The following is a 15,243-nucleotide window of genomic DNA, read 5'->3' as shown; positions in this document are numbered from 1 at the left end:
TTAACACTGACCATTTAACACTGACCTATGAATCATTCAAGCATAAAAAAAGCCACCTGACACAAGGGATGAATCAGTGTTAGCAAAGGACCCGTTTTAAATGTAAATGTAATTTATTTCAATTTCTTTACCCGAATCTATGAAAAGTGCCAAAAATATCAGTTTGACACACATAAAAATATTATTTTTTGGACCAACAAGGTGACTTACAGAACTTTCACGCAAGAATTTGGCCTATGTTTGCATGGTATGCAGTGTGGGCTTAAAAAATCTGAATAAACTGGACAAGTGGTGGATACCTTCTTAAAGAAGGTATACAGGGAGAAAAAACTGAGGAATACAAAATTACACAAGAGGTGGACTAAAAATCACTAGCAACCAGACTGATGTAGTGATGAATCCATATTTGAAATGTTTGGTTCAAATGAGGAGGTCAAGAAAGAGTTTCTAGAGCCATCTTTAAAACATGGTGGAGGCTCTGTAATGGTTTGGGGCTGCTTTTCAGCCAGTTGTGTTGGGGATCTTGTCAAAAGTGATGCAATTATAAATGCAAAGAAGTACCGTCAAATTTTGATCCATCACACAAGTAAGTAAAATTTTTTTGTAAAGCACTTTTCACAGTAAAAAAAAAAAAATAATACAAAGTGCTTTAAAATCCAAAGCTGATTTGTTAAAACAATTTCTTTATAAAGACCGCACTAATCCAAATGAGAACGAAATAAAACAGGAATAGCCTTTGACACCAACAGTCTATTTCTGAAATATTCAGTGATTCAATGACAATGATTCCATTGCAGTAAAAGCATAACTGGATTTAAAAACTCACTCACGGTCACGAATAGGCTTCCCAAGAACCCGGATGTCAACATTATTAAATAAGCGTGGGACAGAGAATGAAAAACAATATCTAAAGAGATCATTGAGTGTCCTTCAGGAAGCCATGAGAATTATTCCTGAACACTACCTAAAAAAATGACAATAAAACAAATTCAACGTGTCAAATTCAGGCTGTGTTGAAGAATAAAGGTGGTCGCACCAAATGTTGACTTTAAGGCTTGTTAGGAGTGTACAGACTCACTTTTTGCCTTATATACTGTATTTCTATGTATCTTTGCATGTTTTAGTAGTTCGTGGCACCCATTTCCCTAGCAGAATATAAAGAAATGAAGGGTGTCTGAAGACTTTTGCACAGTAATATACATATACTCCTTATCAGGAGAGGATTTAATATTCTCTTGCAGGCAACAGGCAAAAAGTAAAATCTTTGCGTGCTTTCCTCTGTTGCCTTTTCTCAGCCTGAATGCACAAGCTGTAGGATGATCTAAATGAAAGAAGCCAGGCCCTATAGGCCACGAGTGTGACTCTTGGAGCAACCCAAGTCAGTTTGCATTTAACAGAGGTGGTGATATAAGCAGTGAAAATAAGAAACGGTATATACATACACTCACTGTGTGCCCAAGGATTGATGATCAATATGGTGCACTTTGAAAAACATCTTTTTTCCTGGAAGTTTGCACATACACTATCATTCACTTTATGTTTGCGCAGACATGTAAACGAGTGACTGATACAGTGATTGCTTCTCGTGATGATTTTGCAATGCATGTGCTGTCATAAATAATATGCAGCACTAACAAACTCCAGCTGAAATAAAGCGCATTGGGAAAGTTTAAATAAAAACATACATCGTCTGTCTCCATGATTCCTGCTAAGGCAGTGGTTGCCCTCAGAGTATGCATTTAAGTGTGCCATCTAAACCTCCACGGCTGATCTAACGCAGGATGATGTTTACCCTCGAGACCGCGCTGGCGGGCAGGAGAGCGAGAGATGCTCGATGAGTTTTCTTGAAGAGTTAGGTCACCCAACCAATGAGTTTTCACTGTCTAAATTTTAGGGCACAAATCATTTTGAGGAATTTCCATTTGCACCGCAGTCACCGTGTGGTACACCGACGCCCCAGAAGGTGACAGAGCATGGGATAAATCATCCTCCTGATGATATGTATTGCAGGATAACTGTAGTTACCAGAGGCAGCAGCCGCTTTATCAGTCCCAACAAGGCCTTTAGCATCTCGGGATGAAGAACACACAACTTCCATTCAGTAACAAAGTGCTGCTAATCTCTCTATTCATTTTTCATTGTGAAAGATACTGCGCACACGTCGCTTCAGGGAGCGTGGCCAGGGAGAATGAGATGCTGGAAAGAAAGAGGGGGAGGAGGGAGAGAGGTAAGTACAGTAGGTACATGTGGGTGGTGCACTATTGTCAACAATAAATATTTGCTAAGAAGCAGGTTGATTTATAGGAGGTGACGCAGTAACAGCTGCTTATATGACAGGGATTCACAAGCGGAATAAATACATTAACCTGGTTAACTATTGAAAAGCATCCATCTGGAGGGAGGGGTGTTTGTATGTGTAAGCAGGCCCGTATCTGCCTGCGTGAGCGAGACTGCTACACGAGATCAACAGTTTGGCTTTGAGCCCTTTTGTACTGCCAACGTGTGGCACGATGAATGGAAAACTAAGCTGAAGAAGAAGCGCTTAACCAGCCATGGCAACGACTGGCAAGCTGTGGCAGTGTGTCGCAATTGATCGAGCACAATGCCACATTAGTGCGCATTAACTTCTGCTATATCAAGGCAGTTAAGCTAATTGCACTGAAAGGTCAGCTGGCTTGAGTGGGATACACATTTCCGTATCACACTGCTGCGGCAACAGCAGGATGCAAAAGAAGAATAAAAATTTAAAAAATACATCTTCCTCTTACATGTACCTTTGAGCTCGTTGTTTTGCTCTTCCAAACACGCAACGGTCAAATCCCACTCACAGTAACATATTCTGTTTTGTTCCGCACCTCCTCAGTCTCACTGCACTTTCCACAGATTTTTTTCTCAACTCGCACACAGCAAAACAACACAGACAGAAGTGCTTAATCGAGTATGAGGAACAGTCTTTTAAATTGGGGTGAGTGATATATGACACATAAATGAAACCAATTATTGATTGAACTGAAGATACCTTATCAAGTCTCTTACGCGTCTGATCCTCATTTATCCCTCCTAATTACATATTGATGTTTTTATTCCTTTCTATGCAACTCAACTGTGATGAAATCTGTATAATAACAATGGTTCATTAACACTCCCTTTCCACCTGAATGCCTGTAGCTATCATGATGAAAACGATCTAATCAAATGATTGTGTTTATCTGCAAAGAAGCTTTGATCTTAAATAATCAACTCTGTAACTAATATGGTTTTAAACAATATGTGTTTGTTAATCAGATTTTAAAAATGCTATAGTCAAAGGTAAAAGATGTATTCAATTTGATTGATTGTCACTGTGAATATGAAGAGAAACTTTATCAGGTGGCCAGAGACAGAGCGACAGAAAATCTTTCTTCTTCGCCCACAAGGCAAAGCATCTATTAATAGAATATTTCACATTATAAAAACAACACAGAATGTTGTTAAATGTGTTAAAAGGTTATATGCTTTGTTTTGTGGCTCCAGAAGGATCTAACAGAAGGGAGTAACAGAGAAAAATGGACACAAATCTTAAAAGTGAGGCTAAGACAGAAGAGACTTTAACACACTTTCCAGTAACCAGCAGATGGCTAGTCTGGTTGCAAAAATGATTCTGGCTTCTGACACTGCAGCATGATGTTAATTTTACAAGTTAAGGTCTCATTTAGAGTAAAACAGGCAATAAATTACTATACTTTAGGGCCTGGCTATATCATGGTTGACAAGTTAGTACTCAATGGAGCCCTTGTTTGTTCAGTGTTCAGTGTCAATTTTTCTTTATTAACCCTTTTTTCAACTTTTTTTATTTCGATTTTCTCATTTTGCTGATATGGGATGTATTTTAAAAATAGAGTAGTCTAATTAATATCCTAATGAACAACAGATGCATCTTGCTAACCAAGATAGTTAGCTAGAAGTCAGGGCTTTTTCTTTTAGCATTATCCAAATTAACTTTGATTTCAGCGGTCACCAGGGCAACAGCTTAACTGAAAATAAGTATTTTTTTCACTGGCTGGGGCCTTCTCTATCAACTCTCTTGTCGAAATATGGTTACTATGAGTTTAAAAAAAAACTGATCACAACTCAAATGATAAACTTTGTTATGTCCATCACTTATGTACAGTCTGTTGTAGATACACGGTTAAAATTAATTAGTTATTGTTAATATTTAACAAAAACTAAGCCAAACTGCACAAGTAGTGCAATAAAAACTAAATGCATCCTTACTGGTTCCATGGGAAACAATGACCCTTTGTTATATGAACATATGTTGTTGTTCATTTAAGGCTTATTGACCTTTTTAATAAATGGTAAGAACTAGATCATTTTGATGTCTTTATTTGAAACCTTAAAATTGAAGGAGGGTACACTTTTTTTTTACCGTGACTGTAGACATCACTCTCCAGCATTTTAAAACCGAAACTTCAGTAGCACGGTTTTCTAAATTAAAAACAATAATTAAATATCTTTATTTTAATGGCATAATCATGTTTACCAGTAGCAATTTATAGCATGGAGCTATGAATCAAGCTTTATCGAGGAGTAAAACATGCCATGAAAATAGAGGTTATTTAAATGATTATATTATAATTGGAGGTTTGAAGGGGAATCACAGCTTCTACTCAAATACTTATTTTTTCAGTCCCAAAGCATTTGACTAACATATTGTAGAGGCAAAGGGCTCGTGAGTTAATTACCTGCAACTTCAATTTTCTTTCATTTTCCTCTTGAACAGAACAAGCCCACAGGGATGCACATTTTGAGGAAATTTGTGTAACATGAGCAATTACTTCTCCCTAATTGAGCTGCTGTTGGAAAATAAGTGAAACTTTCCTTCCTGAAGTCACAACAGTACAAGAATGAGACGTAAATGTTTACTGAGGGAGTCAATGCCTCAATCGTCCTGTCATGCCACATAAAGATGGGCAGCTTAATGCTAGTATGAAGTAGCCCACGACTTCTTGATTTAATACTGGCTCAGTCACCCTTAACACAGACAAATTTTCTCTGCCTCTGCTTCTCTGTTGATTTTAAAGGGCCAGGATATGAATGATGCAAATTGCTACGTGTCAGAAAGTTTTCTTAAACAGAGAATGAATATGCATAAACCAATTAGATGCATGAATCAGGTTTTTAAGAAGAAAACTAAAGCAGGCAGCCTATAGATTAGTGATAGAAAATGCAAGTCAATACTGTGAATTTAAGATATGAACAAAAACTAATACTATGTGCAATAACTTGAACACTTTTCATTTACACATTTACTTTTTTCTTCTTACATCGGATTGTATATTTGTACTTTTTTTTTCCTGTTAATACTGTTCATATGTATATAGTGCTGCAGAACTGTGCAGCCCCCACTTCATGTTTGCACTGAGTTGGAGATGCTCTGTATCTCATTGTAAACTGTATAGTGACAATAAAGTCATTCTATTCTAAAATAAGTCACGAAGTAACGAAATACTTAGATCCACATACTGTATAAAACAGATGGACAAAGAGTCTAGAAATCATGTTAAACTGCATTCTTCTGGCCAGCAGGGCCAGTTTCTCTGGTTTATCTACTGTAAACACCTTCCTGGTGAGTTCATGGTGTCAAATTACAGTTTCAAGCCTTATTACAATGAGATTTTTTTTTTTTTTTAAAGATAAAAAGAAAAAAAAAAACTAAAAGGGTTCTGATTAGTCAAGAATAAAGCAAATTAGTCTTTAGAGTGGGCCCATATGATAGCATGTTTCAAAAGAAGCATGAAGTCCCAAGTCAGTGAGAGGAAAAAAAAAAAAAAAAAAAAAAAAGGCTCCCTTCCTCTTAAACTAGATCTGACAACATTGTATCTTACTCAGTTATATAGTATTTGTATTCTTTTTATTCTATTGTATATAGTATTTTATTCAATTGTGTACATTTATGTACAGTATCCCATTCTTATCCGATTCTAGTGTTTTATTTTTTGCTATGTAACTTTCCACTGTAACAAAACAAATTTCCCACCTATGGGACTAAAGGTTATCTTATCTTAGTTTTAGCCTACAGCTACATCATCCACTCCACCCAAATTGAAGGACCGGTTTTCCCCAAGTAGACACAAAAAGAAGCAGCTCCGTTTCGGCTTTCTGTCAGTAATATTGTTCAACCTGAAATATGAGGATGCTGACTGGTGATAGGCCTGCCTTGACCATGTGACAGTCTATTTTTATGGCTCCAAAAGAAGCAGCCCGCTGAGGTTCACCTTAGGGGAGAGTTAATATGTTGTGAGCTTTGCGGCTGCTAGACCTCCATTATATCCATCTCTTGTGTTCCAACAGTTTCACCTGTGACAAACTGTGCACCGCCTTACTCGCTTTCCCTGCAACACCACTGTTACCTTGGCTGCAAGATCCTTCACTTTGATATGTGGAAGTAGTGCTGAGTAAAATTTCTATTGCCCTTTCAATCAGAATGACCTTCATATATCTGCCAACAGTTCCAGTTCTCAAAGCTACTAACTCAAGGAACTTTTCCAGCCGTTTCTTTTGCAAGCTCTGCTGACACTGTCCCAAGATACTGTATCAGATCAATGAATCCAATTATAGCCAATTCATAGCATTGTATATTGAATACAGGAGCTGGGGGAAAAAAATAAGAACAGTTGTTGCAGCTTTTCAGCATTTATTGCACCATCCTCAACCTTTACATTACATACACAACACTAAATACACTATTTTAGCTTACACATAAATAACACTAAGTGTGAATTAATTAGATAAACTTATTACAAACCCAAGAGTTAGGGACGGTCACATGTCTTGATGTTACTACTTAATGGTACAAGAGACAGATCCATCAAAAATGTTAATACCTGTGTGTTTCATTTAACAAGGGGAGAAAAAAAAAAAAAAAAAAAAAAAAAAAAAAAAAGGAAATGTGCATGATACCCAACAAATGTACACCACCTTTCTGTGAAGAAACTGTATTCAAGTTGTAGTCCACCTAGAATCTGTTTAATTATCAAATACCCACTTGCTGTAGGTGACAGAAAGATGTTTTTCCCCCCCAATAAAAAGCAACAGCTGTTATTAAAAAGATATAAGCCTACAGAAAGTGAGCATTTGATACACAAAGAGATCTTGGGACAACTGCATTAACTTAGGCTTGTGACAATTCATCTAAAAGCAGGAAAGCTTGATAAATAGCTTATTAGAGTCAAAAGAAATTATTAAAACTCTCCCACGTCCACCCTCTTGTCTCTGAACTTGCTTCTGGCCTTGGTCCGAGCCTTGAATGCAGCAGAGTTGTGAAGATGCTGGAACAGAAAGAATTTCAAGCGTTCATTAATAAAATGCCACAAAACTTTGAAAGCATTGATACTTTTAAGCTTACAAGAACACCACAATGGTTTAAATAAGCCTTCCTTGCACACCTACCCTTTCAAAGCGAGAGATTTTCATGGCCTTCATGGTGGCTGAATCAACCAGCATAGGTGGTCCCAGTTCAAACACGTCTCTGATGAATTCATTTGCCTAGTTGGAAAACGTTAACAAAAACGTCAAGTCCAGTCACTAGCGCAAAAGAAAGACACTAGTTTATCACAAACTCCTATTGTACATAAAGTGTTTCTAATAAGATACCTGTAGGTGGTAGTTCATTCCAGAGCCCACGAATTCTCTGAAGGCATCGTATGTCCTCTTTCTGACCCAGCTGTCAATGTTCATTCGCTCTGTGCCAAAGCGAATGGTCTCAGATTGGAAGGCCCCCTCCTGGAAGAGAAAGGAATATAAATAAGTCCACGGTCAGACACCATCATTCACTGTCTCTACCTCCAAGGAGCTGCTGTTAAGTTTTACCTCTGTCCAATTATGTTGGTTAAAAGCAGGAAATTAACATCCAACTGGCAAAAGGAACATGGTTCACCTGACATGTAGTGCTTACCTCAACAGCTTTGAGAACATCCCTAAACACCGAGCGCTGCTTCCTCTTGTCAGTCTTGGCTCTGTGCTTGTTGCAGTCTGTGGCCAACGCGTTCAGTTTATCACAAAGTTCATCCCAGCCATCAAATTCAAAATCCTAAATAAATGCAGTGGGGGGAAAACAAATAAAATATGCAGCTTATGTGTTTTAAAAAAAAAAAAAAAAAAAAAAAAAAAAAGCACAGACAGAATATCCTGCTCCTCTGGGGTAGGCCAGCAATCTCAACTAAGAAATCCTGGCATAGCATTGTTATGGACTGTATTCCCAATGAATATATAACTTGTATGCTCAACTCCATCTTGGGGCTTTCCCCAAACTGAATTAATTTGCCTGACTATTGATCTTACCGTGATTTGTTTTGATTCCTGGTGGGGTTGTGGTTTACCTCAACTGCCTTGTATGTGCCTCATAATGTTGTATTGCCTGAGCTAAGTTCAGTTCTGGTTCTTGTTTACTTTTTTTTTTTTTAAGTCATTGTCTGCTGCTAGGGGGAAGGGGGAAAAAAAAAAAAAAAAAAAGGCCTAACAAAAATATTTAAAAGCACAGACAGGACATGTGCCACATGTTAACATTTGAATTAACAAAAGAAATTAACTTTAGGATAATCTGGTGTTGGGGAAATTAAACAGCAATTGCAAACTTACAGAATCGATGTCCCTGGCCAGCTCAAAAAGCAGAGCAATAGTCTCCCCAGCTGCAATCCTCATGTTCACGTCATCACTCTCGAGCAACCTCTGCAGTTTAGGAAGGTGTCTGCACAACACATAAGCAATTCTTACTCCACTTAACTTGGTTGGAGAGCAATAAACTAAAAGCAGCAGAACTTGTGATTTAAAAAATTAAATTAAATTAAATTAAATAAAAATTTAAAAAAACTTAAGGGTCAGCATAAAGGAGCTTACTTCTGCAGGATGTCTTTGAGCTGGCTGGAACTGCAGATTGTGAGCAGCAGTGCCCAGGACCGCAGAGAATTTGTGTGGAGCTGGCTCATTTGAGGACTGATCGAAGGACAAGTGCCATCCGCCTTTGCATAGGACCGGGTGAACAGGTTCTCAAAACACTCCATGGTCGCTTGCACATCCTAAAGAAGCAAACATCAGTAAGCTCTACTTATTACCACAAATAACATGTTTCCGACTTACTGAAAAATTACTTGAGGCATGTTAGATTTTAGCAGCACATGTTTGCATGAGTGCCACTCATCGATATAGCATTATGTTAGAACTGATGAGTAATATATGACAAATGAATGTCAGACTGGTTTGCACTCAAGCCAAGACCTGATCAGAAACTTACCAATATGTCATCCTCAGCAACTAATGTGCAGAGGCCCAGACTTGTTGCTACCTATTAAGAAACAAAATAAACAAAACCATATCAGTTGATATTTCATGGAAAAATCCAAAAATGTGGTAATCTTTTTTTATTAAGGGGGGGTGCATTTATTAAAGGAGATCAGTACAATAAAAGACACTCACAGCCTGTCTGGCTTGTATGTTGGCTGATCCATCTGCCAGGATGTTTTTGAAGATCGGTTTCAGCGTCTTGAACACCTCCTCGCTCTCAATTCCTGAGCCCAGCTGGATGCACAGCAAACAGGCTAAAGAAGCTGCTGCTCGCTGCTCCTCACCTTTGCCTAACACAAGGAAGAAGAAAAAAGCCAAATGATTTATGAGCACAAATACAAACATGCGCTTAGTTTAAAGCATTGGAACACCTGCCATCTCATTGACAGCAACACGTTTTTAGTACCTTTCTTGAGGCAGCGTTCAATACTGTCTGTGATGGTCATCCTTCTCTCTGAGATGAACTCATACAGGATGCGTGTAGCCATTGCAGTCTTAAGCCCATCTAGTGCCCCCTGTCTCGTCTTAGCACTGAGGAAAAAAAATATATATATAAATCAATCACCATAAAAGTGATAACCACTATACCATGAAGCCATTTATCAGAAAATACTGGCAACCCTCAGTACTACCCCTCAGCCTCTTAGTAGACACAACTATGATATCAATTACAAATAATACAAAACCCTGTTCTTGTGTTATCAGAGTTACAAGATTATCAGAAAACTCTGACATCAACGTCGAGGGTAATAACTATAAGTTATAAGTCTATAGCAGGTTTTTTCAGGATGCATGCGGCCAGTTTCAGCAGATGTATTCAACCAGCCATCACACAGCAGTTTTTCAAAGACGTTGCCCTTTCAGGTAAACAAGTTGAGGTCAATTAGCTTGTTGATTTAATTTTTTTATTTATATATAATCTTAAGGTAATAACAAAAATATTTGTAAAAAACATACAAAAAGTTAAGAATGTGACTTCACCCATTTACTTTTATATAAAAATGTTGTTTGACAAGTGAAAAGAATATCAGCCGAATAGATATAACAGATTTAGTAGCTTCTGGCACTTCTGGGGAATCCCTTCTATAATAATCACCCCACTGAGGAAGCCAATGGTGACAGGGCCTTTTTGGGATGAAGTCTATTTTTAAATTGACAAGCCTGCAAACTCTAATAAAAACTTCCTGCACTGGACTCACTGTTGCATAAAACTCAAGTTACCCAGCGTTTTTAAAACTACATTTGAAATTTCTTGATACATGCTCATCATCCAGGTAAGGAAATCCCAAGTGTCCCACATAGCGTTTCCAGTGGGAGAAATGTTTTGTCACTTCAGAGTGAAGTACTTTTTGGGGTGTATTTGAAACACCAACCCTGTACATTTGTTAAACTGGCAAGACAACATAGCAACGCTGCATAAAAGGGGAAAGCATTTCTAAATGGTGCAAGTGTTACCTAAAACTCTTGCTCTGACAGGATTAAGTAACTACATTGTTGATCTCTTGTAAAACTGGATCCAAGACAGAGGCAATATAGATCAGATAACATTTTGGTCATTTTACCTCTTATCTACTGTGCTATCTATGAACCCCTTCAGTTTATACTGGAAATCCTCCTGGGCTGAATCCTCATTGGTCTCACCACCTTAAAAACAAAAAAGTATTTAAGGAGGTCGTAAACAGACTTGTTTGATGTGTTTAAAGAACACACATGTTCAAACAAAGTACAGTCAGGGGTACACACAAACCTACCTTCATCTGCTACACTGGTGGCGTCACTGAAGCTGCTGCAATGACTGAGGGTCTCAATGGAGGCATCCTCATCACTAAAAGGCTGCACAGCCCCATGCTGGCCCCCTGAAAAACAAAACAAAGACACATAAGCACGGGCAATCAAATGTAATTCATTACCACAGAGCCGTAGGTCATTGTGAGTCAATTGTGTAATCCAAGCGTCGGGCAGGTAAGGCAGCATGCACTGTACTTATCTAATCAGCTGCCTGTCCGTTGCTATTGGCCTTTTCATTATCTCATCCAAAAATAAATATGCACCACGTTGTCAAAGTGTGCTGCCTGTGTCAACAAAATGTTCAGGTTGGAGGGGCACAGGCACATCAAAAATGACCTGAAACAACATTGTATGGGTAACCGGTATGGCCCGGCAACTGCAGCAACTGTCCAGCAAGAAGCAAACACAGTTTGGGTACAGCCGAAAAATACAGGAGTATCACGTCTAGTATTATGTCACTGAGGCATAGGAGGAAGTAGATCGTTTTACTAAGCAATGTCCACATCAGACAAGTTACTATCAGACAATTTATTATCCACGTAGTAGGGACAACGTGGCTGAAACGGAGCAGAGCGAAACACAATGATGTATTGGAAAATGTTCTGGTTACTATAATAGCTCTAGAGGGTGGGATGGGCAAAACATTCACAGCTAAAAGAGGCTGCTAAAATCTTGGGTGAGATCTTTACGAAACCTTATAAACAAACAAGGGTTTAATTTAATCCCACTTAAGGTGAACTCTGCTACTGCAAAAACTGGACAAACTTCCAACCCCACCCAGACTCAACAGGCTTCTCTGCCTTGACCTGAATTTACCTCTGGTAGACAGGTTTAGGTGAGCGTACGACGGCAGGAACCCGCCGCTTTTAGAACACAATGTGAAAAATACTTCCGTTATTCATAACAATCAGACCTAAAAAAATATTAGCTGAAAATAAAATATCCGTCTTTAAAATGATTAAAAATAGCTATTTAAGATCTGTGTGTTGACGTGGACTGTTTTCCCCACACGACAGCTGATTTCTGAAAACCGGGTGCCGCCTCCTTCCTCCCTCCGAGTCCAAAATGTCGGACTTGTGCCTCAAAAACAAATATATGCAGTATGTTTTAAAAAAAAAGAAAATGACGCTTCCTCAGTGACACAATATGATACTCAGGCTTCAAAACTGCTAATCGGGTATCAATATCATTTTTCCCACATAAGGCTAAAGATTAATCGAGGTCAAAGAAATCTAGTTTCGTGTGGTTTGCGTTATATACACACTTTCACAAAAATCCAACGTATTGCTTTATAACATTTATGATGGTAATCGAATTCAAGGAAGAAAAAGCTTGGGTGTTTTACGCCTTGAAACGTTTATTTTTACTAAGCAACCACATGTGTCTCGCGTTGAAAGGGAGTGGGCATGAAGCTAGCCCTCGTTAGCTTGTGAAGTACAACAATTATTCAGGGCTTTTGTTGAGTAGCTCATGTTATACTATAATGTTATGCTTTAAATGCCCTTTACAGTAGCTTTCATATGACAGTATCAGTACTATGATAGTACACTTTTTCATTAGCAGTGTTGCTTTGTGTGAGTACAGCTAGCTACGTTTTGTGTTTTGACCTAGGCCAGCCTCTACCTTTTGTAGTCCGTACTGTAAACACCTTCAGCTCCATTCGATGAACAAAGAACACGGAAAGAACTACAATTACCATCAACAAATACACAAGGCCGTAGCATAGCAGCCGCTAGTTTACTTACCCCTATTCTTTTTCTTGTTCCTCGGCATTTTCGTGCAGATAACTAGAAAAATTTAACCAAAAATCAGCCAATACACGACCAGCCTTTATTGTATTGTCTGGTAAAATGAAAATATTCCCTTGGCACAGTGGATAAAAAGAAATCGAAAGCGATCTTGGAGATAGACTGTGGGCCGAGACGATACATTTTCCCTCATAAACCAGGGCTGCGCGAGTACAGCGCGGTTCTCAGTATTTATACCGGCGGACATGTCACGAGGAGTTTTCCCGGCTTCGCTGGCCAATCCTGGAACAGGAAAGAGTGTCGCGTGTGTTCGCGCGTGATGCAGTGACAGAAAGAGGGGAACTGGGAGTCCTGTTCTGTTATTTTGGGAAAAAACAATGTCTGTGTATACAAATTTGATAGATTCTCCAAGACAAACCACGAAATCAAATGGCGTTTACGTTTACACAAAATGTGATAACACCACATTAGACTGGTTACGTAAGTTTTAAAGTCGCAAGGGAGGGGGAGGAGGTGGAGATGGCTTTCAGCTCTGGTTGATTGGGACCCACAATAGCCCATCGTACAAGCTAAATAATAGTGAATGAATTCCACTGCAAGAAAAAACACTATTGTCTGACATAAAGCATGTTATCATACAAGACAGTGATAATGTTCCACTGTGAGACTGCAAGTGTGCGTGTCTTGCAGTTGATCACATTATTATAGAGCTGTTGATGAGATCATGTTATGTATCTGTGATGAGACAAATATTGTCATTAGAGAATTGTGATGCAAAATGTTTCACTCGGATGCATTCATGTTTTTTATATAAAGTGGATTTGAAACTGTGCCTGTCTAGAAAGTTGAACAGTTATCGTCTACTTGACAGGGATGTGAAAGAGACTATTTTGGCTTTTCCCCTTTTAGTAGACAGGGACATCGGAGATACTTCTAGAAACCGAGCACTGCTTCAAAATTGTTGTATTCGTTTCAAAAGTGCACGAAGTAACACTGCTAGAGCCAATTAATTCTAGCTAGTTTTACACTGCTACTGCATTTAGTGGCAGTTGCAATAGATGTCTAAAGAAAGACTGCACATTGTCAACTTTCTGCAGTTAAAAGTTAAAATGCTTAATCAGCCAAATATGAACCATTCCTAAATCTTGCACTCACTTGCCTCTTTGATAAATATAACTTGGGATTTTGTTTCATGTCACACTCACATGCCAAACATTAACTTTATTCATTTTACATCTTTGCCTCTAAAAGCACAAACACAATAATAATGCAGTAACTACATTCCAAATCCAGCAATCAGCATTTTACTCCCAGTCAAATCACAGTGTGGGCTATTAGTTGTTCCTGCTATTGACTCCTTCTGGAGCTCCATGTATGCAGATTTGTTAATATTTTTTGCGCAGGATTGGTTCAACATAAAATGCCTATTTTTTTTTTAAGCTGTCAAATTATTCAGACAGGTGCCGCTTGTACTTTTATAGCACTGTGCAAAAGTCTTGACCACCCGTTATTTCTTTATATCGTGCTTCCAGTTTTTAGTTTGTTTATTGAACCAAATAGCAAATAGTATCTTTGAACCAACAAGGTGATACCCAAAGTGCTATTAGCTGAAAACTTTGCATATCTTGGCACAGTGTGCAGTCTGACCTTCAAAAATCTGAGAAAACTGAACAAGTGGAGGGAAAAAATAGAAGTGTGAGGATCTAAAAAACACATTCAGTCGATGAAGAGTATTTGAAAGTCGTGTTCTTAAGAAATAAATTAAAACTTCAGTTTTCAGGAGGACATGGTCCCAAACACACTGACAGTGCAGTAAAAGCATACCTGTAACACTATCAGTCATGGATTGGCCTCCCCAAATCCAGAACAGAACCAAAGGCAGTCAACAACTAAAAAGCAGCTTTGAATGTCTTTCAAGAAGACTGGAGAACTACTTAAAGAAATTAAAAGAAATCTTACCTAAGAGAGTTCAGACTGTGTTAAGTTAGAATAAAGGTGATAATACCAAATATTGACCTTTAAGCTTGTTAGAGTTCATGTTTGGGCGTTATACACTGCAGTATGCATGTATTTACATGTATGTTTGCACAGTTCAATAAATCGTTAAACCTTTTTTTCTATTTCCCAGCAAATTATAAAGAAATGAAGGGTGACTCAAGACTTGCACTGTGTTGTATTTTTAGCTAGTCAAATTTCAAAAACCGTATACAGGGTATTGGATACAATGTAATAGTCTGCGGTTTTTAGTGTATCCAATACACTGAGAACCACAGGCAATTGCAACATTCCTAAAAGCCTAATAATATTAGGCTGTTAGGCTATTAGGCATGTTGTGTTGTAATGCCTAATATCTTAATAAATATCTTTCAAATTACATAACTGTGAG

The 15,243-nt window shown here is 38.3% G+C and overlaps 1 protein-coding gene across 1 annotated transcript; it reads right to left on the bottom strand.

The window, feature by feature from the left end:
- Nucleotides 1–6,661: 6,661 nt before the first annotated feature.
- ifrd1 (interferon-related developmental regulator 1) lies at nucleotides 6,662–13,072 on the bottom strand. Its single transcript, XM_005725180.1, has 12 exons — nucleotides 12,855–13,072; nucleotides 11,073–11,177; nucleotides 10,884–10,965; nucleotides 9,728–9,852; nucleotides 9,454–9,611; nucleotides 9,272–9,322; nucleotides 8,878–9,056; nucleotides 8,620–8,728; nucleotides 7,937–8,071; nucleotides 7,636–7,764; nucleotides 7,432–7,527; nucleotides 6,662–7,310 (listed from the first exon to the last, which is right to left on the bottom strand). The coding sequence occupies exons 1-12, from the start codon at nucleotides 12,880–12,882 to the stop codon at nucleotides 7,224–7,226; spliced, it is 1,284 nt and encodes a 427-aa protein (XP_005725237.1). The 5' UTR covers nucleotides 12,883–13,072; the 3' UTR covers nucleotides 6,662–7,223.
- Between the last annotated feature and the right edge of the window lie 2,171 nt (nucleotides 13,073–15,243).

The sequence above is a fragment of the Pundamilia nyererei genome, unplaced genomic scaffold, assembly GCF_000239375.1.
Source record: "Pundamilia nyererei isolate P.nyererei 1_Seehausen unplaced genomic scaffold, PunNye1.0 scaffold00014, whole genome shotgun sequence".
NCBI classification, from domain to species: Eukaryota; Metazoa; Chordata; class Actinopteri; order Cichliformes; family Cichlidae; genus Pundamilia; species Pundamilia nyererei.
This window is presented reverse-complemented; position numbering and strand designations above follow the sequence as displayed.